The 21,934-nt window shown below is 51.9% G+C and overlaps 7 protein-coding genes across 7 annotated transcripts; 1 reads left to right on the top strand and 6 right to left on the bottom strand.

Moving 5' to 3' along the window:
• Window positions 1-36: 36 nt before the first annotated feature.
• On the bottom strand, window positions 37-547 carry AYO21_02193 (hypothetical protein; the record flags this gene model as incomplete). The annotated part of the gene is made up of 2 exons (XM_022652173.1): window positions 37-317; window positions 373-547. The coding sequence occupies 2 exons, from the start codon at window positions 545-547 to the stop codon at window positions 37-39; spliced, it is 456 nt and encodes a 151-aa protein (XP_022515559.1).
• A 45-nt stretch (window positions 548-592) lies between these two features.
• Window positions 593-5,527, bottom strand: AYO21_02192 (hypothetical protein; the record flags this gene model as incomplete). Its single annotated transcript, XM_022652172.1, has 9 exons — window positions 593-1,206; window positions 1,283-1,659; window positions 1,745-1,808; window positions 3,182-3,373; window positions 3,434-3,729; window positions 3,795-4,727; window positions 4,782-5,301; window positions 5,355-5,368; window positions 5,427-5,527. 9 exons carry the CDS (start codon window positions 5,525-5,527, stop codon window positions 593-595), a joined length of 3,111 nt encoding a protein of 1,036 aa, XP_022515558.1.
• A 507-nt stretch (window positions 5,528-6,034) lies between these two features.
• On the bottom strand, window positions 6,035-7,125 carry AYO21_02191 (hypothetical protein; the record flags this gene model as incomplete). The annotated part of the gene is made up of 3 exons (XM_022652171.1): window positions 6,035-6,190; window positions 6,279-6,631; window positions 6,705-7,125. The coding sequence occupies 3 exons, from the start codon at window positions 7,123-7,125 to the stop codon at window positions 6,035-6,037; spliced, it is 930 nt and encodes a 309-aa protein (XP_022515557.1).
• Window positions 7,126-8,615: 1,490 nt separating this feature from the next.
• Window positions 8,616-13,295, bottom strand: AYO21_02190 (hypothetical protein; the record flags this gene model as incomplete). The annotated part of the gene is made up of 1 exon (XM_022652170.1): window positions 8,616-13,295. The coding sequence occupies one exon, from the start codon at window positions 13,293-13,295 to the stop codon at window positions 8,616-8,618; it is 4,680 nt and encodes a 1,559-aa protein (XP_022515556.1).
• A 1,895-nt stretch (window positions 13,296-15,190) lies between these two features.
• Window positions 15,191-17,305, top strand: AYO21_02189 (hypothetical protein; the record flags this gene model as incomplete). The annotated part of the gene is made up of 1 exon (XM_022652169.1): window positions 15,191-17,305. One exon carries the CDS (start codon window positions 15,191-15,193, stop codon window positions 17,303-17,305), a length of 2,115 nt encoding a protein of 704 aa, XP_022515555.1.
• Window positions 17,306-18,037: 732 nt separating this feature from the next.
• On the bottom strand, window positions 18,038-18,769 carry AYO21_02188 (hypothetical protein; the record flags this gene model as incomplete). The annotated part of the gene is made up of 1 exon (XM_022652168.1): window positions 18,038-18,769. The coding sequence occupies one exon, from the start codon at window positions 18,767-18,769 to the stop codon at window positions 18,038-18,040; it is 732 nt and encodes a 243-aa protein (XP_022515554.1).
• A 75-nt stretch (window positions 18,770-18,844) lies between these two features.
• On the bottom strand, window positions 18,845-19,966 carry AYO21_02187 (hypothetical protein; the record flags this gene model as incomplete). Its single annotated transcript, XM_022652167.1, has 1 exon — window positions 18,845-19,966. The coding sequence occupies one exon, from the start codon at window positions 19,964-19,966 to the stop codon at window positions 18,845-18,847; it is 1,122 nt and encodes a 373-aa protein (XP_022515553.1).
• Window positions 19,967-21,934: the final 1,968 nt, after the last annotated feature.

The raw sequence follows: 21,934 nt of genomic DNA, 5'->3' as shown, positions 1-21,934 counted from the left end.
GAGGCCTCATGATTCTGCTTCTCTAGGTATCTTAAACTACGGATACTTCGAGAACACATCGCATTTCGCCTGGTCAAATTCTCGCATGATGGTTTCGACTCGTTTCTCAGACCTTGGTGTCACCTTTGCCGGGAAGTCGTTTGTGCAGACAATGAACCCTTCACTGTAGCCCGTTTGATAATTCATATCCAGCGGGATCGGGTTGCCGGTTGAATCGACGTCCTGTTCGAAATTGAACGCCCAAAGTGACTTGGCCATTCCAATCCACAGGTTGCGTTCGCCGAGGTGGATGCCGGGACATAATCTTCTGCCGACGCCTGAGAAAGGAGATCTGAGTCAGCTACGAGGACATACATGCGAGATAAGACATACCGTAGTTATAGTGGTCTCGAGACTCATAGTCTGCCGAAGTAGCATATTCAGGTGCGAGACGCGTGCGCCCAGCGAAACGATCTGGATTGAAACGTTCTGGCTCATGGATATACTTCTCATCGTTGTGCAAGCCCCATACGTTGAAGAAGACCGCGCCCCCTTTGGGCAAAAACATGCCGTCGATGTGGGCATCTGGCAATAAATCAGAGGTTAGTAGAGGTCAGAGAAATTGTACATAATGTAAGGTGGACTCGCCCGCAGAAAGAGCATGAGGAACCCCCAGCCCAGCCAGTGGCCGCCACCTCATAGACTCCTTCACGATCTGATTTACATAAGGCAGCTTCTCAAAGTCCGACCATTGTGGAGTGCGGTCCTCCCCGACAACCCTATCGATCTCGGCCTGTGCTTTCTTCTGGAACTCCGGAAAGCATACCATAGCTTTGAGGAACGCCAGGAGTCCCGACGCCGTGGTATCTGAACCACCTTCGATGACGATGCCCCCGAGGAAATAAAGCTGATGCTTGGTCAGCTCCAGCTTCCCAGCGTCTTGTTGGTCTAGAACTCGGTCCAACATGGAGTCTCGTGGACCGAGGGAGTGTCTTCGTTTGATCACATCCTCGACAAGGTCTTCGTACAGAGAGTGCATTTCTTGTTTGACCTGATTTGCTCGAGACAACCAGTTTCCCAGGAACCGTTCTGGGATCCATTTAAGAAACGGGTAGAAGTCGACCGGAGGGGTACTGCCTAACTCCATGACGAGTGACCAATGCTCCATGAGCTCGAACATTCGGTGCATGTGCGGTGTCGAGATGTCCGGTGTACGAACCCCGAAAACTGGAGAGGAACTGTGGTTAGCCCAACACTGTAATCCGTTTCCTTTTTCCATGATCTCAAACATGGGAGGTGATACCCAGACTCATGATGATGCTGTTGGCGAACCGCTTTGGATGTTTCATCAAGCCCTCGGGATCAATGACAGTATCCCGCAGCATCTGAACGGCCTCCGCATTCACCACGTCGATATGTTTCTTTTCACACATGGTCTCAGTGAATTCCTGGACGATCTGTTTCCGCATCGTCCTCCACTTCGGACTCGCATCCATGATGAGCACATGGTCTCCCCCCGTGATCAGATTGCCCACGTATGACGGCGGTCGATAGCTTGAGATTGCGCTTTGCTTGTCCAAAAGTTCGCGTACCAGGCGACGGTCGGTGATGACTATCGCTGTGCCAGGGCCTAGCTTCAGAGAAAAGATTCCTCCGTACTGCTTTGCCCATTCGACAAATCTTCATGGAACGTTAGCTGATCGACTGACCGCTTCATATTCCCACTCGTATTTTCCAATTGAGATACAGTATACGGAGTACTTACTTGAAGTGCGCGCCCTTGAATGGAATCTGATGGAGATTCCCCAGGATTGGCAGCGTAGGTGGTCCTAGTTCAAAAGATGTGAGCCTTTTTTGCCCTGTCGATGAACGGTGGGATTCATACCTGGTGGATAGTTTCTCCCCCTCCTGCCCACCGTACAGAGAATGAATAAGAAAATACCGAGCACGGCGACGCCAGTAATATATGATGACCCAGTCAGCATCATGACGGTGAAATATGTAGGACGCGTATCAGAGCCTAGTTAGAGGTTGTGATCCAAAGGCCAAAGACTTCAAGATGGATAGACACCAACCTTTTGTAATAGTTCGAACATTCGATCTGGGGCCCCGGAGCTATCGATCATGGGCGAAGGGCCAACATGGTCTTTAGGTAGGTATGTCCCGGAAATTCTGTACCATACCCCGTGAGAGGAGGGCATTCCCCAATCACGATCCCTTGCTGCAGTCCCAAAAATGCGGGGCATGGGATCCGCTTCATGGAAAATTTCCCATTTCGGCCTGGCGCAATATTTGACCCACCTACTCAGCCTTGTGGGAACGAGGCTGAACAACAAAATACCCAAGGTGCCGGAAAAACCTCCTCTTCCCGGCGAATTACGTACGCGTTGCATGCTTCAACGAAAGCTATATAGCATGTGCAAGTCTATACATTCAAAAAGTATATACGTCGGCGTGAGCAAATAGTGATGAACGTCGATCTTGTCACATGGGATTTTCGTCGTGGGTTAACTGTGTGTACATGTATGCTTCGTCCGGCTCCTAGAAAGATGCCGGAGATACTTGGGTGTCTAGAAATGAATAAAACGCTGAATTTTTTCAAGGTTGATCTGATCTCGAGATGTGATCCGAGATACAATCTGCGTATTATTTCAAGGACTGATTCTGAGGATGGAGCGTCCTTCCTTTTTGTCGGGATGCAGGGATGGATACTCCGTTCCAAGTGAGGCAATTCTCCGGATTCGGGGATTCTGCCAAAAGAATATCATTGGATGAGGTCCAGTCCTCTCGAAATTTTGGCTTGTGGGGATTCCCGGTTTTGCCGAGATTTTCGAACGCATACATTCATGTGGTTCGGGTCGGGATGAATTTTCGCATGGTTTCATGGAGACTAGTCACCACGGGGTTTTTGACTTGTTTGTTTGTGACCTGAGTCGTGATCACAATCTCACCAGCGGAACCACTTACTCCGGGATTCCATTCTGCTTGCCAAATACGAATACTAGAATTTATACATTGATCTTGACCCCCGCCATCTGTCCTCGGAAAAGGGTGAAGCGTCCTGTTTTTCCATGTCCAGACGTTGCAGTGCCTCATGCGCAGAGGCTATTGGCTGGACTTCCCAAACTGTTCAAGTCAAACGACAACGGTAATAAATCCATGTCCCACATATTCGACAAGTCGACGTTTGGGAGGTATTGACCTTCTCCTTGCGTGGCGCCCTCGCCTACGTGCTGAGTTGAAGGGCTGGACTGTGTTCTGATGGAACAATCATGCAAGGTCGAAGACGGCGAGACCGGTAACAGTGTAGAGAATCGTTTGGCCATCTCAGATTCTTTCGATTGCAGGCTCTGTGACTGAAGATTTAAGCCTTCTTGAATGGCTGAAAGCAGTCCTGTGGCACAAGTTCCACGTCAGTCGATTCGGTACATAAAACACAGGCGCATATACTCACGAATAACAACGTGACCTAGAGCCCAGTATCTTGCCATGTGGCTCAAAACCAAGGTCGTTACCTCGAGACAAGTTGGGGCCATCTCAGGTTGTTGAGAGCTTAGCGTCGCAGGAATCACCAAGGCACATGACATGATCGGATTGGTGAGAGGAATATACTCCGAGGGCCAGACTTGAGCAATGTGGATCAGGTATGATCTCAATCGGTGCTCTCTAGAAGCAGACGATTGGTATAGGTCATAGCCCTCGCTGAGGTTGGGACTCGAGGAATGAAGTCTTGCGAGGAAAGTTTCGCTACTGCGACTAGTTAGTGAATGAAAGAAGTATCTATACCGGACACAGAGAGAGAAAGAGAGACTTACGCTAATATCATCAGGTGTATATCAATAATCCAGAGTCCGTCCACAAAGTTATCGCGGTCCAGATACAGAGATTGAATGTTAAATTGGACAGGCAAGGCCAATTTGAGGCAACATACTGAGGTTTCAAATTCGTGGATATCTGTTGGAGAGACTTTCGTGTGCCGGCGACCGGCAGCGATGGCAAGCAAAGATTTAACTTGTTTTGCGACCAGACACCAGGCATGGGGGCTTTGATTAGGACATCCTTCCAAGCTTTTCCATGCCGTAGCAGGACAATGGTCCAAGACGGATGACAGAATTGGCTGTCGAGAATACCAATGGTCTTGGGAGACTGGCAGGAAGACTTTAATCTCACTGGACTTGTTGATCCGAAACGTTTGACTGGAGATGGTTGCGACGAAGGCATCGAGTTCCCAGATGGCCCACCACAATCTGCGAAGGTCTTCCATGTGTACCCACGCATCCACGTCTTGTAGGTTGTCTTCACCGCTTCCATCATCACCGATACACCTCACGTCAACCATGTCCAACCCTAGATCGTACGCATAGTGAACACATATGCTCGTGAGCATAGAACCTTGTGCAAGTTCGCCAGCTGTTATGTAATGGTATGCCAGCAAAACACAGCCTTTGGTGAATTCCAATGTCGGTTCCTCGATAGTATTGATCATGGTATCCTTGATTAAAGTCGCACTCCTGGCAAACTTTCGCCCGCGTTCTTGCACCGGAGTCGTTTCAAAATAGGGATGTGTCGAGAACCTTGCTGCCAGCGAGAAAATGCCATTGATCATGAAGACTGCCGCTTGTCCGAGTTCTGCAGCTGGCCGGAGATGTTTTATTTCAGGGCCTGCAGTGACCATGTACTCCTCATGGAAGATTGGACGATGTAGGATGCTAAGCCAAGGTTGAATATTGGCGAAATATTGATTGATACTAGAACCTAGTAAGATTTTTGAGCGGTGCAATTATGTCTATGGGAACGCTCACATTTCGACTGCCGCTTCATCGGGTATATCCCAACCGTTAGGTTCGTTTGCTTGGGCACTTCCGTGACCAATGCTTGATCCAAACTCTGACGAGGGCGGTTGTACATCAAGGCTGATATTCCGCACGCTTGGGGGGCTCTCACTCCTTATACTTGGCAGAGATACGGTTTCTGGAAGTTCGATTCTGGAGTCGCGCTGGCCGCTAGAGGAGTGCGTAGAGACTTTTGCTGATTCTTCCGTTTGGTGCTCACTCGTGAAGGATTCTTGTGATCCTTGTAACAAGGTGTTCGAGTCTACCACTCGGAAAAAGGAGGTTGTGAGGCGATCAAATCCATCTCCACCACCTTGATGATGTAGCGAACCATTCCCGTCGACGGTGTCGTTGATATGTGACGCAGTATTGTTGCGCTTTGGATTCTTTGGAGAGGTGGTGCTACCACGACATGCTTTCTGTCTGACTGGGAAAGTGCACGAGGCTCCCACCTTCTTGCAAAGGCCGCAATATGGACGTCCCATATCACCTGGATTGTGGAGTTAGAGGTGATTGAGTTCAATGACCTTCTTCTCAACTTACATTTGATTTTCTTCCTACGGAAGGTTTAGGCATCGGCAATACAACCATCAAGGACGACCCTTATGTACTCACCTGCTGCATCTTTGGCAAGCTCGATTCACCGTCGGGGGATACTTCCTTTGTCTCCATATGCCACCAGGGTTACCAGTAGAAATTTGTGCTTTGCCAGCCATTGTTACTTCAGAAACTCGAGTGGCTACAACTTTGCGGAGTCGATATTGACGAATGGCATCAGTTAAGTCACGCAGACACACGACAATTCGATACAGAAGAAAAGTTTAGCAGCTGTTATATCACGATCCCGAACAGTGGCCCGGCACAGGACGGCCACCGGGGTCTGCGGGACCGTCACCAACCGTGCTTGTGGGACTGAGCAACGCGCGGGGAAATGGAGCCATGGTGTGGTGCGCGGAAGAATAATGTTCCGCTGTTTGTTTGTCGTTGGTGGCTGATAATCCAGAGACAATTGCGCGTCCCTCCACCGCTAATGGTTCAAGCTTAAAGTGATTGCGTTTGCAATCACTCCCCTTGCTCCCTCAGTTTCGCACTTAGCAACTAGAATAACTTGTTTGATCATCAGATTCAACGCCGAAAGTCACGGATAGACGAAATTTGGTCTCAATGTAGACTATTCTCTGACAAGCAAGTCGCCCAACTGTGACTCTGTATTCCATTCCATTTTAATTTTGAGGGGCAGCAGGAGGTAGAGGATAGCCACCCATCTCTTGGACGATGGCTCGAAATCCAACCAGTGCTTCAAGCAGATCCTCGCCAAACCAAGTTGGCAATACCTCCTTCCGCGTGTGCTCGAGTTCGCGAACGAATTTGCCCGCAACCTAAAGCCCCCACGCCAGTATGTTTAGCTGACCCTGTACCAGACATTCTTTTGGGGAGTTTCAGGCCCCCCGCCGAGTCTCGACTTACCAAACAACATGCGCCACTGCAATTGGGATCCAGAGTCATCAACGAGATGGCCTCAGCGACTTGTGCCGTCGTGTTACTCGCAACGCCCGCCTTTTCGAACCGGTCACCAAAGCCAGCTGTGATGCGCGTCGGGGTGAAGCTCGGAGCAATGGCATTCACTCTGATGCGACCCTTTTCGGCGAGTGGTTGAGCTGCCCGTAGTAAGCCCAAAACCCCATGCTTTGAAGCAACATAAGCGGCGTTGCCAGAGAAGCCAAAATATCCCGAAGTTGATGTTACAAGAATAATCGATCCGCGATGGTGGTGTTCTGTCAAAGGATTTTTGCCAATATAATGCATCCCCAGTCGTAGTGCTGTGTGGTAGGAAGTTTCATCAGTTGGGTGTTTCATGTGCACCGAAAGCAAAGCAAAGCCAGATCGACGCACTGTCCAGGGTTCCTTTGAGGTTCACATCGATGACATTGCTTGCTTCTCCAGATACGGCTGGATCTCCATTGGCATCGGCCTCGACCTCGAGAACGGCTCGGCTCTCCATGATGCCAGCATTCGCAACGACGATGTCAATCCTCCCAAACACTCGTATTCCCTCCTTGAAAGCATGCACAAGCTGGCTCCATTCCGTCACACTGGCTGGTACAAAGATTGCACGTTCTGGGAATTGCATCGACTGAATCAGCGCCTCTGCATCTGGCCCGGCCGATGGTAGGTCGGTAATGACAATGTTGCTGCCATTTTTATTGAGAAGAGAGGCTGTTTCGCTGCCTATTCCACGGGCCGCCCCTGTGAGCAGCGCAGTCCTTCCTAGTGCGTCGTCGAGGAGGTCACGGGCCCATGACATCTGATGCATTTCTGAAAGAGCCTATGGCCGCGTACGTTGGGAGAACGATGCGTCACAATGAAAAGGAAGAATGACGCTGGAAGAAATAGGAATGTTCTAAGGAAGAGTGCTTTGATGCTTTGAAAAAATAGGAGTACTTCCAGTACTTCGATGACGCTCATGGTGCTTTGGAGTGAGATTGCAATGAGCTTGTCTCTCCCATCCCCCTTCATACTCGATTGGGCCTATGTGGGTCGGGTAATAATAAGGAACATGTGCTGGTACTTGGTGCCGTAGACCCCATGTGTCCTCGCGTCACGATGGGCCCCACGTGTAGTATTCTGGACGTAGAGATCTGCTCCGCAAATCCGAACTGTCTGATGAACTCGCCGTCTTGGCATCACTGGGACTAGAAAGGATACAAGGGTCGGATCCTCGTTGTAGCAGACACTAAGTAGTACAGTAGTTACCTGCATGTACACTGTACCTGAGCATGGGTTCTTTGACCTGCTCCGCATTTCTGGGGTGCCGTTCACCCCGCCGATTTCAGATTTAGAAGGGAGCATAAGTCCGGCAAAGCCGCATCGGTTGATCGACATATAATTATTGTATGCAGTGATGACCAGACTGATCGCATATATGTATAGACAGAAACCACAACCAGAACGCTTCAAATCGTTCCCCTTTTTGTCTATCTCTCTCCTTCCCTCGCTCCCTCTGATGACGTCTTTCTTCCTCTCTTCCTCTCCGTCTTACCTTTTATACTAGACTGTACTATCGTACCGGACATACCTCTAAAAGTCCTCGAAAAGTCCTCTTTATGGCTTCTAAGGACCTACCACGGCCTACATGGGCCTACTAAGCCAAGCACCCCCAGAAGAATCAGCATACGAATCACACATCAGAACAGCAGAGTCTCAAAAAGACAAGTCGCAAGAAGAGAAGAAGACAAGTCCAAAATTGTATTCAAGAGCGGGTGGGGCAGCACTTCTCGCGCGCTGCCGGGTATTGTTCTTTTTGGTCATCCCAAACCCATCCAGGATATCCATCCAATAACATAACATAAACTGACTTGTCCCCGGTTGTTCGTCCATCCCGTCGCACATGATCCGAAAAACAAGAAACCCATGCCTGATTGCTGATTTTGAGGTATCTGAAGAAGAAGGAAAAAGACTGCAAGTTTGATCCCCAAGCCAAATCTCCTCCTAATGTACAGAACCGCTCCATTTCCCTCCCTTCAAAAGACCCTGAACATAAATTTCCTCCCATTCACTCTTCTCGGTTTCGCGATTCAACAAGTGAAATGTCCCTTCCCCACGCAGGGGAGCTTCATCAAAGTCGTAAGACATCGAGCCATCCATGCTTCCTATTAGGATCCCGCTGAATCACAGGACGCCATGCTGATAAACAGTTCGCCAAACACTTCCATGGGACATTTCGTCCCCACCATCGCCACCCAGAAAACACAAAACGCAAATCGTAGAATAGGTACGGGCCTTGAACAGGGTACCTTTGCGGGCTCACATATCCAGCAGATCGTGTACCAGTGCTTTATGCTGCTCAGTCCAGGTTTCTGGATGATCGAGGTCCACGCCTAGAGCTTGAAGATGAATCTGTGCATTCGACAGTTGTGGTTTTTCGACTGGTTCGAATGGAGAGCCGTCCTCGCCCATCATGACATCCAGATCATTGATGTTTTCGAAAGGAGACATGTCTTCAAACCCACTGAGATCGAGACCCTCAATTCCATCGAGGTTGACCTTCCATTGATCGTCTTCGGCCTTTTTCTCCACTGTGTCCTTTTTGTCTTCACGCGATGCCGTCGCGGCCGAACCCTCTTTGTCGCTGGCCATCTCTGGGCTCTTGGACTTTTCGGTAGAGGTGTCGGTCAAGGCGCCATTGGGCCCTTCCACTATCTTCTGCCATCGTTCGCTGTTGTTGCGGTACGCCTCATAGAACTTGGACTGTTGTTCAAACAGTTTTTCCTCAGACGGAAAGAGCTCGTCCCAGTCGTCACCTCCAAAGGCGACGCGCAATTGATCCAACGTGATATTGCTGTGTTTCCAAGGGTCGTCATCTTCCATCGAGACATCACTGTCTCTGATAGCCGTGCCTGCAGCCCCTTGGCTGGGAATCTTGGCCATGGGGACAGGCGTATCCGCAGCACTCTCATTCTTAATGTTGCTCGCAACTGTAGCCTTGCCCTCAGACTTGGGGAAAGTCTTTTTGATCTGATTGAAGTTTTCGTCCAGGTTGAAGGCAGAGCGCAGCGAATCATGGAGAAATGCAAGGGGATCAGTGACAGGCTCCATGTCCAGCTTGTGGGCGATATTGTGGTGGTGATCCAGTTCGGCTTGAGTTGCAAACCCTTTGAGCTGATGATCGCATCCGTTGACTGGGCACCTAAACATCTCGGCAGGTTTGGACGTTTTGGTCGTCTGTGGAGAGGTGACCACGGTAGGGGTCGTCGCAGTTGTACTTGCAGGCTGCTGTTGGTTCTTCTTCCGCCGCTTAGGGTCAGTGGGGAGCTTAAGGTCTTCTTGTTTGAGTCCGGGAGTCGCGTATCTGGGAGTACCTTGCCCTCTTGGGTCTCCAATCTGAAAGGGTGGCTGAGTGGACGTTGGGGCAGGAGGGGCTTGATTAGTCTTGAGAGATTGTTTGCGTTCTTTCTCCTGCGCCTCCAGCAAACTGAGATTTTCCGGCGTGAGCTGCGCCGGTTGTGGGCGGGCTTTGTTGTTAGGTATCTGTGCGGCAGTTTGTTGAAACTTGGCCGTGATGTTGCTAACAATCCCTTCAGCGTTGTCGGCGGTAATACTGAAGTGGTCGGCCGGTTCATAATTCTTGTTCTGCAGCGACTGCGGTTTGTACTGCGAGAACAATTGAATCTTTTGGAGCACCAGCTGCTTGATGGCGGCATCGTTTGGCTCGATGCGATAGAACGCGACAAGAAACGAGTCGAATCTGCCTAGCATGTTCTTTACGTTGACAGACGTCAAAACGTCAGTGATGCGCTTCCTGCTATTCGCATCCATGTTTGTGATAGGCCGCAGCTTCGGCATGCTGGCCTGAACTTCCTTGGTGAGTTCCACGATTTTCCGCATTGCAGCGTGCTGCAGCTGATAATTCTTGTACTGCTGTCTCTTTACCGGATCCAGCGCGTTGATCTGTTCCTTTGTCAGAGCTTGAAACCCTTGGGGCTTGTTGCCGTTCACTTGTTGTTGAGCTTGTTTGTTCTGGTTTGGAATTTCCACCACATCGTCATCATTAGGCCGTTTGAGATTTCTGTTTTCAGGCAGCACTGGGGTCTGTATTAGGCGAGGTTGTCCTGGCGCTGAGGCGGAAGGAGGCCGAATTTGCTGTTGAGCCTGCGCAGGGGATTGATTTGGGATAGGTGCTTGGACACCAAACTGCTGTCCCGCAGGGTTTACCTGACCTGTTTGCGGTGGCATGGGGGGAACTTGCTGCTGCATCCCTTGTTGGTTAGCTTGCTGCTGCATATTCTTTGCCTGTACCTGACGATGTCGGTTGATGAGGATGGCTCTAATCTGTTCGTCCGGTAAGTTCGCCACGCGAGGATTGGCAGCCCGGACCTTCTGAATATCGAAGGCTGTGGGGGTTCGGAATGGCATCGGTCCAGGAGGGACACCAGGAGGGACAACAGGAGTTTGGCTCGGAGCAGGTTGCATTGGAGGTTGGGGCATGGGCTGAGGTGCTTGTCCTGGAGCCTGACCTGCCATGGCATTTTGCTGTTGATGTTGCTGCTGCTGCTGCTGCTGTTGTTGTTGTTGCTGCTGCTGCTGTTGCTGCAGATTTTGGCCGCGGTTTTTCATGATGTGTGCGAAATGTATTGCTTGGATGTCCAATACATGAGGAATGTGCCAGTTCGCAACTGGGTTGGAAAGCAGCCATTGTTTGAGTTGGTACCAGGTCCGTATTTCGGGCAACGCAGCATGCTGTCTTATACTGCTCAAGACCGTAGGCGGCACCGGTTGCTGATCCATCAGCTTCATTTGTGGAGCCGTTAACTGTTGACGAGGGCCTTGTGTTTGTCCCTGGGCATTTTGGGGTCCCTGCGTCGGTTGCTGTTGTTGTTGCTGTTGCTGCTGCTGTTGTTGTTGTTGTTGCTGCTGCTGCTGTTTTTGCTGCTGCTGCATCTGCATCTGGCGTTGCCTCATCATCTCCTGCTGATTCTGTTGCATTTGTCCCTGGTTGCCAGGTTGCATTCCGGTCATCTCTTGACCCTGTTGAGAAACGGCTCCAGCCGACAGCGACTGTTGCATGGGCATTGCACCCATGTTCGCGCCGCCAACGAACGCATTATTCTGCATTTGAGCCATTGGAGCTTGTTGCTGTTGCTGTGGTTGGATCCCCTGTGGCTGTTGTGATATACTCCTTTTCATTTGACCACTCTGCTGGAATTGTTGGAGTATATTGCGCCATTCAGACTGTGGCTTTTGACGCAATATCGTTTGCAGAGGTACAGGAAAGCTAGCCAGGGCTTGCTCGCGCTTTTGCATCTCTTGCATACTCAGCTGTTGCTGCTGTTGCGGTTGTTGCTGGCCTTGTTGTACAACGTTATTCATTTGCTGCATCTGCTGATTCATCATAGGAGTTCCTGAGCCAGGCCGAGGGATTGTTTGCGGGCTAGCTCCCGAGACATTAGGTCCAACAGGCCGGTTAATGGCAGATAGGGGTGTGTTGGACTGGGGCATTGCTTGCATGTCCCGGCGTTGACCGGCCATTTGAGCCTGGACAACTGCGGCTTGAGCACGAGCCTGAGCTTGAGCTTGGTTCTGTGCTTGAAGTTGAGCCTGTTGCAATTTGGTAGCCTGTGCTTGTTGGAGGCGCTGTTGCTGTGCAATGAAGGCTGGGTTCAAGTTGCCGGCCTGGTTTTGTTGCCCCATACGCTGGTTAGCCATCATCTGCTGCTGAAGACGTAGCTGGTCCGGCATCATGCCTGGCGTACTGCTCGCGGGAACTACCAATTCACCACCTTCCTGGGATCTCAATCCTTCAGCTTGCTGACCTTGGAAACGGCCCATGTCACCCATGAGCGGATTCCCATTCGTGGTGATTATTGTCTGTCCCATCGAGTTCGGAGTTGACTGGTTTTGCATCTGTCCCATCATGTTTGCAGTATTATTCATCTGGCCAGCATTCCCGGTGCCACCCATCCCTGCTTCCATTTGTTTTCGCCGCCGGAACTCTTTGGTCGCGAGCATGCGAAAATAGTAAATAATGGGGTCGACAGCCTTCTGAGCCAAGTTCTGCCTTAGTTGCGGGTTCATCTTCTCGACAATGTTGCGCATCTCCTCTTTGGGGGTGCTTTTTGCCAGCTCGGCCGCTCTCAGGTTTATGGCCTTGTTGTCTTCGGGCGTCAACTCGGGCAGCTGAGTCTGCTTTTGCTGAACATTGCCGGGCATCATGGCCATCATGGATTGGTTGGGAGCGGACTGACTTGCTTGGTTCATCATAGGTTGGGGCTGATTGAAAACAGGCGAGCTGTGCAACGCCTGCTGCTGCTGTTGCTGGAGTTGCTGCTGCAGGTGTGGCGGCAGAGACATGTTATTTTGCATCTGCTGGTTGGGTGGTATCTGTGGTATGAAGTTTTGGTTAGGCATCTGCATACCCTGCATGCCCTGCATGCCTTGCATGACGCCGGCAGCAGACTGGTTCATCTGCTGGGCTCGCTGATCGCGGATCCTCCCTAACTTCTCGCTGCACTCTCGAACATAGTCTTCTCTGCTCGCAGATTGGGTGAAACACTTGCGCTCGAACTGGAGAGCGACTTCGATCGCACGAGGCAGCTCAACCGGTGGCCTCACCAGACGAAGAGAGTCGACGAGCAACTTGATCTGGCCGGCTCGTTCGCGGATATGGACGTTGGCTTGCCAGCCAGTGAAAGGTCCCTGGGAGTTCAACATGTCGAAGATGTGTTGTTGAACCGAAGGGTGGTTCAGGCTCATCTGTCCAGCCATCTGCGGTGGCATCGGCCTTCCCATTCCCGCACCCATTTGGCCAGGTCTGGGGTTCATTTGGCCCATCTGTCCCATCTGTCCCATCTGCCCCATTTGTCCCATTTGTCCCATTTGTGCCGTCATCTGCCCGCCCATTTGATTTGCCATGGCCATTTGTTGTTGCATGTTGTTGGGTATGCCTCGACCCAAGCCCACCATGTTCTGAAACTGCTGTGGATTCATGGCTGCGGCAGGCGAGCGACGGGACGCTCAGGTTGGGTGATCTCGATCAACGCATTCGGGACGAGGTAGAGAGGGAGAACGGTGAGGAAGGACGGCCCGTTTGGGATCGGGGTTTGACTTGAGTCCTGTAATGGACTGTATAGGAAACAATGGCGGAAGCTGGTAACGGAGGGGAGAGAGAGGAGATCGGTAAGGCAGGATCTGGTCAGGCCTCCGTCACGGGAGGTGGTGACACAGGCCAAAAGGAAATGAGAGCCGAGTCTGGTTCGCGGTGAGGTTGGACGTCTACCGGGGGTGACACGGGGCCGACAAGAAGAAGGCCACACGGGAGGAGGTCACAGAGGTCGAGGAGGCTGTCAATGGTGTCAGGGAGAGAATGTAGCGCAGTTGTCACTCTTGTGCCATGGATGAAGCGTAGAGAGAAGAGGATGAGTCTGGGGATGTGGGATGTATGCGTTGGTCGGCCAGGAATACGGAACAATCAAGGCTGACACTAGCTTGAGGAAGACCATGCAGCGGTGCCTTATGTGAGGACTTGGAAGGGAGTCGAGCAGTGAGCTGTAATTGGGCGCCAACCGGGCGCGTCGTGGAGGAGCCCAGGCCAACCCACTTTGCGATGAGGCTTGTCGATGGGCTTTTTAGCCTTGTCTACCAGGGAGCCAAAGCGCGGGGGTGGGTGCGAGGCAACCTTTGGGAAAGTCGGGCAATAGATATAAAAGAGTGAAGAATATTTGCCTGCCAGGGAGGTTAGCCCACAGTAGAGCGATTTAGAGAGCCATACGGAGTTATGACGGGGAACATGGGAAGAATGAACCAGGCGGATAGAGAGAGACGAGACGAAAAAGTCGCTGTCGCAGGTGACGAGGATGGAGCCCCAGGATGGATGACTCTTCGCCAAAATTGAACTAGTGCACGACGAGACGAGTGAATTCGCTACAGCGCACCAAGGGTACAGAAAGAAGCACGAGCTGCTATAAACTTGGGTGTTTGTTAGGCGGAGGTGTGATGCCTCCAATGTTATTAGTGGTCCGGAGTCAGCTAGTTGAGCTAGTTCATCTGACCCATGGAATCCATGGGTGCGCCCCCGAGTCCATTATTCAATCAGAGCTCACGACGAGGGGCCCCTGGTAGCCCCAAGAGGGAGTCCTACATACTCCCTACATAACAAAAGGGTTCGTAGGGCCATGGCCCTGTCCCTTAGTCTTCTTGACTGGGTGAGATTCAATCTTCAGCATCGATTAAATTACACCAGTAAGCATGCCATTTCCGCCCTTTGGTGAAGCAGGGACACCTGCAAGTATTCGATACTGGTAGACTTTCTGACCTGAGCTGACACGTTGGATTCAAAAGTTGCGATCCAGCGCTTTTCTAAGGGGCGCACCTCAGTTTGTTTGGGGACCACACTGCCCTTTGCCACTGCGGCCAAGAACCTTGTGGGTGCCAATCGACGCTCGAAGCTCTGGGGTCTTTACCTAATGTCGCCCTAAACTACATCCGCCATAGCGTTCCCGTGCTGTTCCTCGCCCTCCTCCAACTTGGTTGTCTCTTCTACTGTTTCTGTTCTCAAACTACAGCGTACAACGTCACTCGTCTGATTGCAATCCTCTACCACTTCCGTTTTTCACACCTGTGCATAATCATTTCCCCCCTCCCCCCATCCCGAATTCTTCCCACTTATCGCATTTCGCTTGGTCTGAGGCATTTACCGCTCAAGATCTGATTTGCCTTGTTATACCACTTCAGTGACGTCCAGGACACAACTGCGCTTCTTGTGGCCGCTGCAACTCGTCCGGACTTGTTCGTACCATCACGATATGAGAGACCGATCAATGGCCGCCATCAGCACACTTTGTCAATAGCAAAAGTAGTTTCCTGCATTTGGAATTGGAAGGAAAATGGCATCCTCGGTGGGATCCGACATCTTTGCATGCCTGGCTCTTTTGACCATCTCAGTCGCCGTCTTGTTCATTCTGCGACACTACCTACCGCTACGAACCACTCCCGCTTTCCTCCTCGTCCCGATCTTCCTGGCCCTAGTCCTACCCGCCAGCGCCCTCATTCTAGTCCCCGTTGATCTCGCATCCAGCGCGCGAGAGAGTGATCATGGCGGGAAAGGAATATGGTTGCCCAAAAGAGCTGTCTTGGTTGCCTGGAGAATCGTCTACTGGTTGACTTTTGTCTTGACATGGGTTGTCTTGCCTCTGTTGGGGGAATACATGGATGCTGGATATCGTGATCCCAAGTCCCGGCTTATCTATTCGCTGCGTTCCAATGGCAGATACCAACTGATCGTTCTGGTCTGCGCTATCGCCGGTCTGATATACATGATATTTTCCTATGGCTTCGACTTTACCGCAATCAGAGCCTTGGTCATGGCGCTCGCGTATGTGTGGGGTCTTGCTCTTGCCATATACCTGATGGGCCACGGTCTAGTCTCCATCCCGAGGAGGATGTTCCGAAAGGCGGATATAAGCGGCAGCCTGCGGCGTGTCCAGGGCCAAGCTCCAAGAGTTCACGAGAAGTTGGAGGACGCTATTGTGGCGCTTGATGAGCTGGAAGCTCAAGTGATGCAGCTCAAGCAAAGGAAAACTGGAAGCGCCCGAGATTTCCAGGATTGGATTGATGAGCTGGTCGACATGACCGGCCAGCCTGAGAGTCGAGTCTTTTCCAATGTCACCACCATCGACGCCTCTGCCAAAGTCCCCGCAGTCATCACCGAAAGATACCTGGCGGATTTGACTCGACGATTAGTTCGAGCCAAACACCGCCGAGCTAGGTACGTTCGCGAGTGGGACAACATTGTCCAGACCGCCTCAGATCTGCAAGCCATTCTCGATTCCCAAGGCTCACGGAAACTCGACTTTGGCCGTGCCACCTCATCCACACTCAAGTGGTCTCCCATGACCGCCTCAATGCGTTATCATGTGCATGTGCACCTTGTTCCCGCCGTCAGGATAGCTTTGGGAGCTGTCCTCTCCCTCGCATCGATCGCTATCATCTGGTCTGAAATCATTAAGTTTCCTGCTCCACACCTATCGGCGGTCAGTCTCACGGTCATTCACCACCCGAGTGACAAGAACTATCAAATAGGCTTTGGCGGCCAAGTCATTGCCTCCATGTGGATCACTTACATGTGCATTTGCGCCCTGAGTAGTATGAACGACGTCCCTACATGGAACCAGCGAGCCCTAGTGAGGAGAAACACGTACGCTGAGTCCGCATGCTGGTATGCCGGGCAGATTGCCAAATTGACCGTGCCGCTGGCATACAATTTCCTCACTTTCTTGCCCAAGGATATTCACCAGAATTCGACCTTCTATGGCTTCCTGGGGAGACTGATCAATTTGACGCCGTTAGGAACTTGGTTCGATTACCTGTTCCCAATGTTCGTCCTGCTTCCAGTGATCATGACACTTTTTAATCTATATGGCAAGATCAAGAACGTGCTGGGCTTTGGCATATTAGAAATTGATGAAGATGAGGATGAAAATCCGTCGGGCTTCGGAACCGGAGGTTGGCGTGAAGGACGGGACCTCATCGCACGAGATCTTCAGGGGAACCGACCAACGGCCACGTTGGGTATCACTGATTCACCGCGCACATCTTTGGATAGGCCTCGTGCTGCACCAACGAGGTGGACGCCTCCTGCTGATCGAGCTGGGGCCGGCAGCAATCGCGCGACAGCGTCGAGTACGCCGCACAATCCAACATCCAGAGATCGATTCAGAGATCGACCTACTTTGGAACCTGAGCCCGATGAGGAAAACTTCTTCACGCTTTTTGGGAGGAGGGTGAAAAACACGATTGACACGATCGAAACGCCCAAATGGATGCAACCTCCAACGAGTCGGAGTGGAGGTAGTACCGGCTTCAAGCGACCACGATGGTTAGGAGGGACAGGGGACGAGGGCGCTGGCAACAGCGGGACCAACAGTGGTGGTGGTGTTGATTCCAATATCCTGGGGTTGTTTGGTGGCAGGACAACCCAAGACGGGAGGATCATGATATGACTATAATGCAAACGAGATCAGACACTGGATGACATGTTTAATTAGCGGGCACTGAACCACATTCGATACCTACCCACTTACAGTAGGTTAGATATATAGTAAATACCTCAGCACACACACACACACACACACACATTGTGTATGAATATGAATATATTAATCCTAGCCATCCAGGACCCATCTCTATTTCTACATTCCTTGACGTCTGTGTGTGTATGTATGTAAATACCTCGTAGCCTTGCGCGTGCATATGTGTTAGCCCGCCACGTGTTCTGGTCACGTGAACATGGGATTCCGCTATGGTATGATTGACATACTGGTATGTGACTTACATATGTCAACATCCTCGACTCCTTGATTCCATGATTCCATTCCTGCCTGCCCTGACTGACTGACTGACTGACTGACTGACTGACTGACTGACTGACTGACTGACTGACTGACTGATATTTTGGTTTCACACTGATCGATCGTGCATGTGTTCTCCGGTCATTTCCCGGCTGGATTGCAACCACCAGGCGCAACCACCAGGGATGTGGGAGGTGCTTACTATCATCTTACTCCCGTATAAGACACTGGGAAACTCCTGGATTCTGGCTCGATGTTGACTCGTAATCATCAAATCATTTCATTTTTTGGTGGTTTTCACACAAGACCCCAGTCCGCATATCACACATTATTAGACTGGACTATACGTAAGCTAAGCTAAGCTTTTGGTTCCATGTATATCCTTCATATCTCCCTCATTCCTCCCATTCCAGTCCCCGGTCCAGGTCCAGGCGGTCCCATTGAACCCCCAGGCAGGGGCGGCCCCATGGGAGTGGGATAGGGACCATCGCCACCACCACCAATGGCACTAGCAGGCGGGACACGAGCTGGTCCTCTCATAATTCCGCCTCTCATCCCTGGACCTCCGTTACCACCTCGAGTTGGGAGACGCTGAGGCCCTACGGCTCCGGGCAGCTCAAAGTCGGGGTTTCCTGCCAGGAGCATGTCTTGCCTCGTCTGTTGTTCTCGCCTCCTCATAGGACCCAGGGTGCTGAACTCTCCGCCGTTGTTCGGCCGCCAATTGGGGTTGACGCCGCGCTGGCTGACAGAGGTGAAATTACTAGTTTCACTTTCCGCTGGAGATCGCGCCCCGGGCAATTCCTCGTACGAGTTCGTTGGAGGCATGCCGTTGTAGGAGTCGGGTCGGTAATGGCCGGGCGGTCCTGGCGTGAGAAGGGGAGGAGGCCTCCGGTTCCGTTCTCCTGGCTGGAGGTTTTGTGGCGGTACCGGCTCTGGGTCCGAAGCGAACCGTGGATCGACATCTTCGTAGTAGAGATCACTCCCACCAGAGTTGACGCGTTGTCTGTGTGGTTGACTCCTATAGCCACCTACGTGACTGCCGCTTGTAGGGAGCTCGATTGGAGATTGAGCTTGTCTTCCAGGTGACCTCGGATATCCCAAATCCTCGCCCGACATATTGTTCCAGTTAGCCCGCGCAGGTACATAGCTAATCAGTCAGTGGAAATCTACTTGTCCTATGAGCAGTTGCACTTACGGATCTTGACTCTGTGACCTTTGGGGTTTGAAGTCACGTACGGAGGTGCCAGCCATCTCGACAGGTTGAGTCGTGGGTAACGGGGGCATAGCCGGAGGTGGGGAAGGTTGACGCAGAGCACCCGATGGGGACTGGACACGACCGCCATAGGGTGAGGTTCTGTCCCGGCCTGGTGACTGCGCTCTGGCTCCATATGGACCTGGCATCTCCTCTGCTTGGGTGTAGACAGAGGGACTCCTTATGTCATACCCCCGCTCGTTGTCTTCGATATACTGTTGTGGAGGTGCCATGGGTAGCGGGGGGCCCATCGCCACTGGATATTCGTCCGACAACGTGTATCTCTCTGATACATTGTCAGCTCCATTAGGCGGATAGCCTGGTGGAGGTCGTCGCGGACCACCAGCCATCATGGCGCCAGCAGCCATTATCGGACCACCGGGACCAGTGGGTGGAAATCCACCTCTCCCTCGCCCACCATATCCTCCTCTCATGTCGACCGGAAATCCACCTCTGCCCGGATAGCCTTGTGGCGGAGGTGGTCCCCTTGGGCCGAAGCCACCTGCTCGCGGAGGATAACCACCCCGAGGCGGATAGCCACCCCTGCCACGCTGCGAATAGCTTCGACCGCCCAGCGGTGGCAGACTGCGGTCGCGATAAGGACTAGGAGGAGTCGCTTCGTCCCCCGACCTTCTACCTTGTCCCGTACCCATTGCTCCATCTGGACCGGAAGGGATCGGCGGAGGAGGCGGATTCCCAAATTGATCTCGTGGTCCATTTTGAGGTGGCCGACTGCTGGATCGCGAGGGAGGCCCGTAGTATTGATCCGATATCCCGTCTCGGGAGGGTGTCGCCAGACTTGGCTCAGTAGATAGAGCTTGTGTTCGGAGGGGTTGGCGCTCCTCGTCTGATTTTTGACTGACGTCGAAAGTTGCAAAGGCAGGCAGCCTATCTGCCCCGGGCGAGCCATTAACCATGGGCATAGTAGGCTCAGTGGTAAATGTTTGCGCAACCGCTTTGGCTTCTTGTGCCTGCCGATTGTAATAGTTCTCCCCGCTCATTTCCGCGTTCTCGGCAATTCTCTTCTTACGCGCTTTCCTAGAGACGAGTGTCCGCCTCATAGCGCAGGTGACAACGCCTGAGGCGGCTATGAGGATGGTTGAAGCAAGGACAATCCATCCTGCCCATGATAAGTGCGGCACAAACAGTAAAATGTCGACCAAGAAAGCCAGCAAAGTGACCAGAAGGGTTGGCAGTAGTAGAATCAGGAGGCCTAGAAGATAGCGGGCAGAATGCGAGGGGGAGTGCAGGTGAGCCGCACCAGCCAGTGCAAGGCACACCAGGTTACAAAAGGCCGCGACAGGGTGAACGATGAGGAGGGAGGATAGCGAATGTCTCGTCGATGACGAAAGATTGAAGTCGGTGTCTCCATCGGGGAAGAGACCATCTTAGGACAAGAGTTAGTGACACTGATATCTGAGCAACGCGGAATTCGTCATGTGGGATGTTACCAGTTGTATAGCCCACCCTTATGCCACTGCATGTTGTTGGTGTGCAGTACCCGAAAACTCCAAAATTAACTCCTCGATAGGTGGCAATGGGGATGCTGTGGATGACAGGCGTGGAGAGAACCGACAGCAGAAGGAAAACGAAGGATATGAGCAGTAAGACGGTCAGAGGAGTCGCGGGCCTCAGCATGATGTGGAATTGGAATATCAATGGTATGCTGCAGCTATCTCTTGGTCTTTTAGAGATTCCACGGCGCCAAAGCGCAACGACGAGATGGATGAGCGTTGCGCATTAAGGGTGACGGTGATGGATGTCTTGTGGAGTGACTGAAGTAATCGGACGTGAGAGATCAACCCCCCGTACACTAATGGTACAATGTGAAATGGAACAAAAATAAGTTGCAAGGAAATACTATCAGTAGATAGCAGATGGTTCAACGAATGTCCGCGTGGTTGGAGGCAGGTGTAACTGTGGTAAAGAGATGTTGGACAAGGATGCGTTTGAGGCGCAGTCGTCGAAGTCGCATCGCCAACGAGAAAACCGGGCAGATGCAGATGCATGCACGTTCCTTGGACGAGCTTGGAGTGGGAGAGTGGGTGGGCGGAAAGGGTAGGTACGGAGTAGGTACTCGTAGGACCTGTGTGTGAGTTGAGGGCGGGTGGTGGCACTGGTGGGTAACTGGTTAGAGGCTAGTGAGGCGAGACTAAGGGCCACCTTAGCGGTGGAGTGGAGGCCGGAAGAGCACGAGATTGGGCCCTAGGCCTGCATTGCGGGCGGGTTCACCAAGTGATCTTCTCGAACCTGCACCTCATGTCCGTCAATTTTTACCGTCTCAGGCCTGGGCGGCCGGAGTTTTAGGCGTGCCTGAGCCAGTTAAAACACGGGGGATGCCCTCCCGTACAAGCTTGACAGGGCAACGAGACAAGCATATCTGGAGATAACAGCCACTCTCACCCACCTTGCTCGTCAACACCAAATTCGGTGAAACACTTCCGTACCAGGGGCTTTAGTACTTAGTACTTGTTCTCAGAGGATGATAATACTTTGGCCCTCCAGCCCTACCGCCCCTCCAGATGACCACGCCTGCGACTGAAGGAAGGCAACTTATTGAGTACCCGTGCCAGGGACGACTGGTTGCTGGTTGGTGTCTTGTTGCCTTGGACTGCCAAACTCTAGTCCCCAGAACTCTTTCTCAATGTCCTGGGCGACGGTCCAATGGTTCACCATGATTATTGCGTATATCACTCCTCGTGCTCTGCCATCTTCTGGTTTTCCCCACCCTGACGCAAGCTCATCCGTCGAATTGAATGTCTGCTGTGGGGTATCTTCTGTATCTTTAGGTTCCTGGAGAGTTCCTCGTACGGCCCTGAAATCCCATATAGTAGCCTCATCTATATACTTTTATTTGTATACCTCAATTGTGATGACGGCCCTTGGAATTGATGTAGGATTGTTCGCCTCATCTTGATAGTGCAAGCACGGGCTTTCCCACTCAAGCGAGATGTGCAGGGCCAAGCCCACACAAAGCTCCACCGCTTGGCAAAAAGCTGACAAAGGCGTCGACCACGCGCTACGAGGGT

Source organism: Fonsecaea monophora (genome assembly GCF_001642475.1).
Source record: "Fonsecaea monophora strain CBS 269.37 chromosome Unknown Scaff9, whole genome shotgun sequence".
In the NCBI taxonomy this organism is placed as follows: domain Eukaryota; kingdom Fungi; phylum Ascomycota; class Eurotiomycetes; order Chaetothyriales; family Herpotrichiellaceae; genus Fonsecaea; species Fonsecaea monophora.
This window is presented reverse-complemented; position numbering and strand designations above follow the sequence as displayed.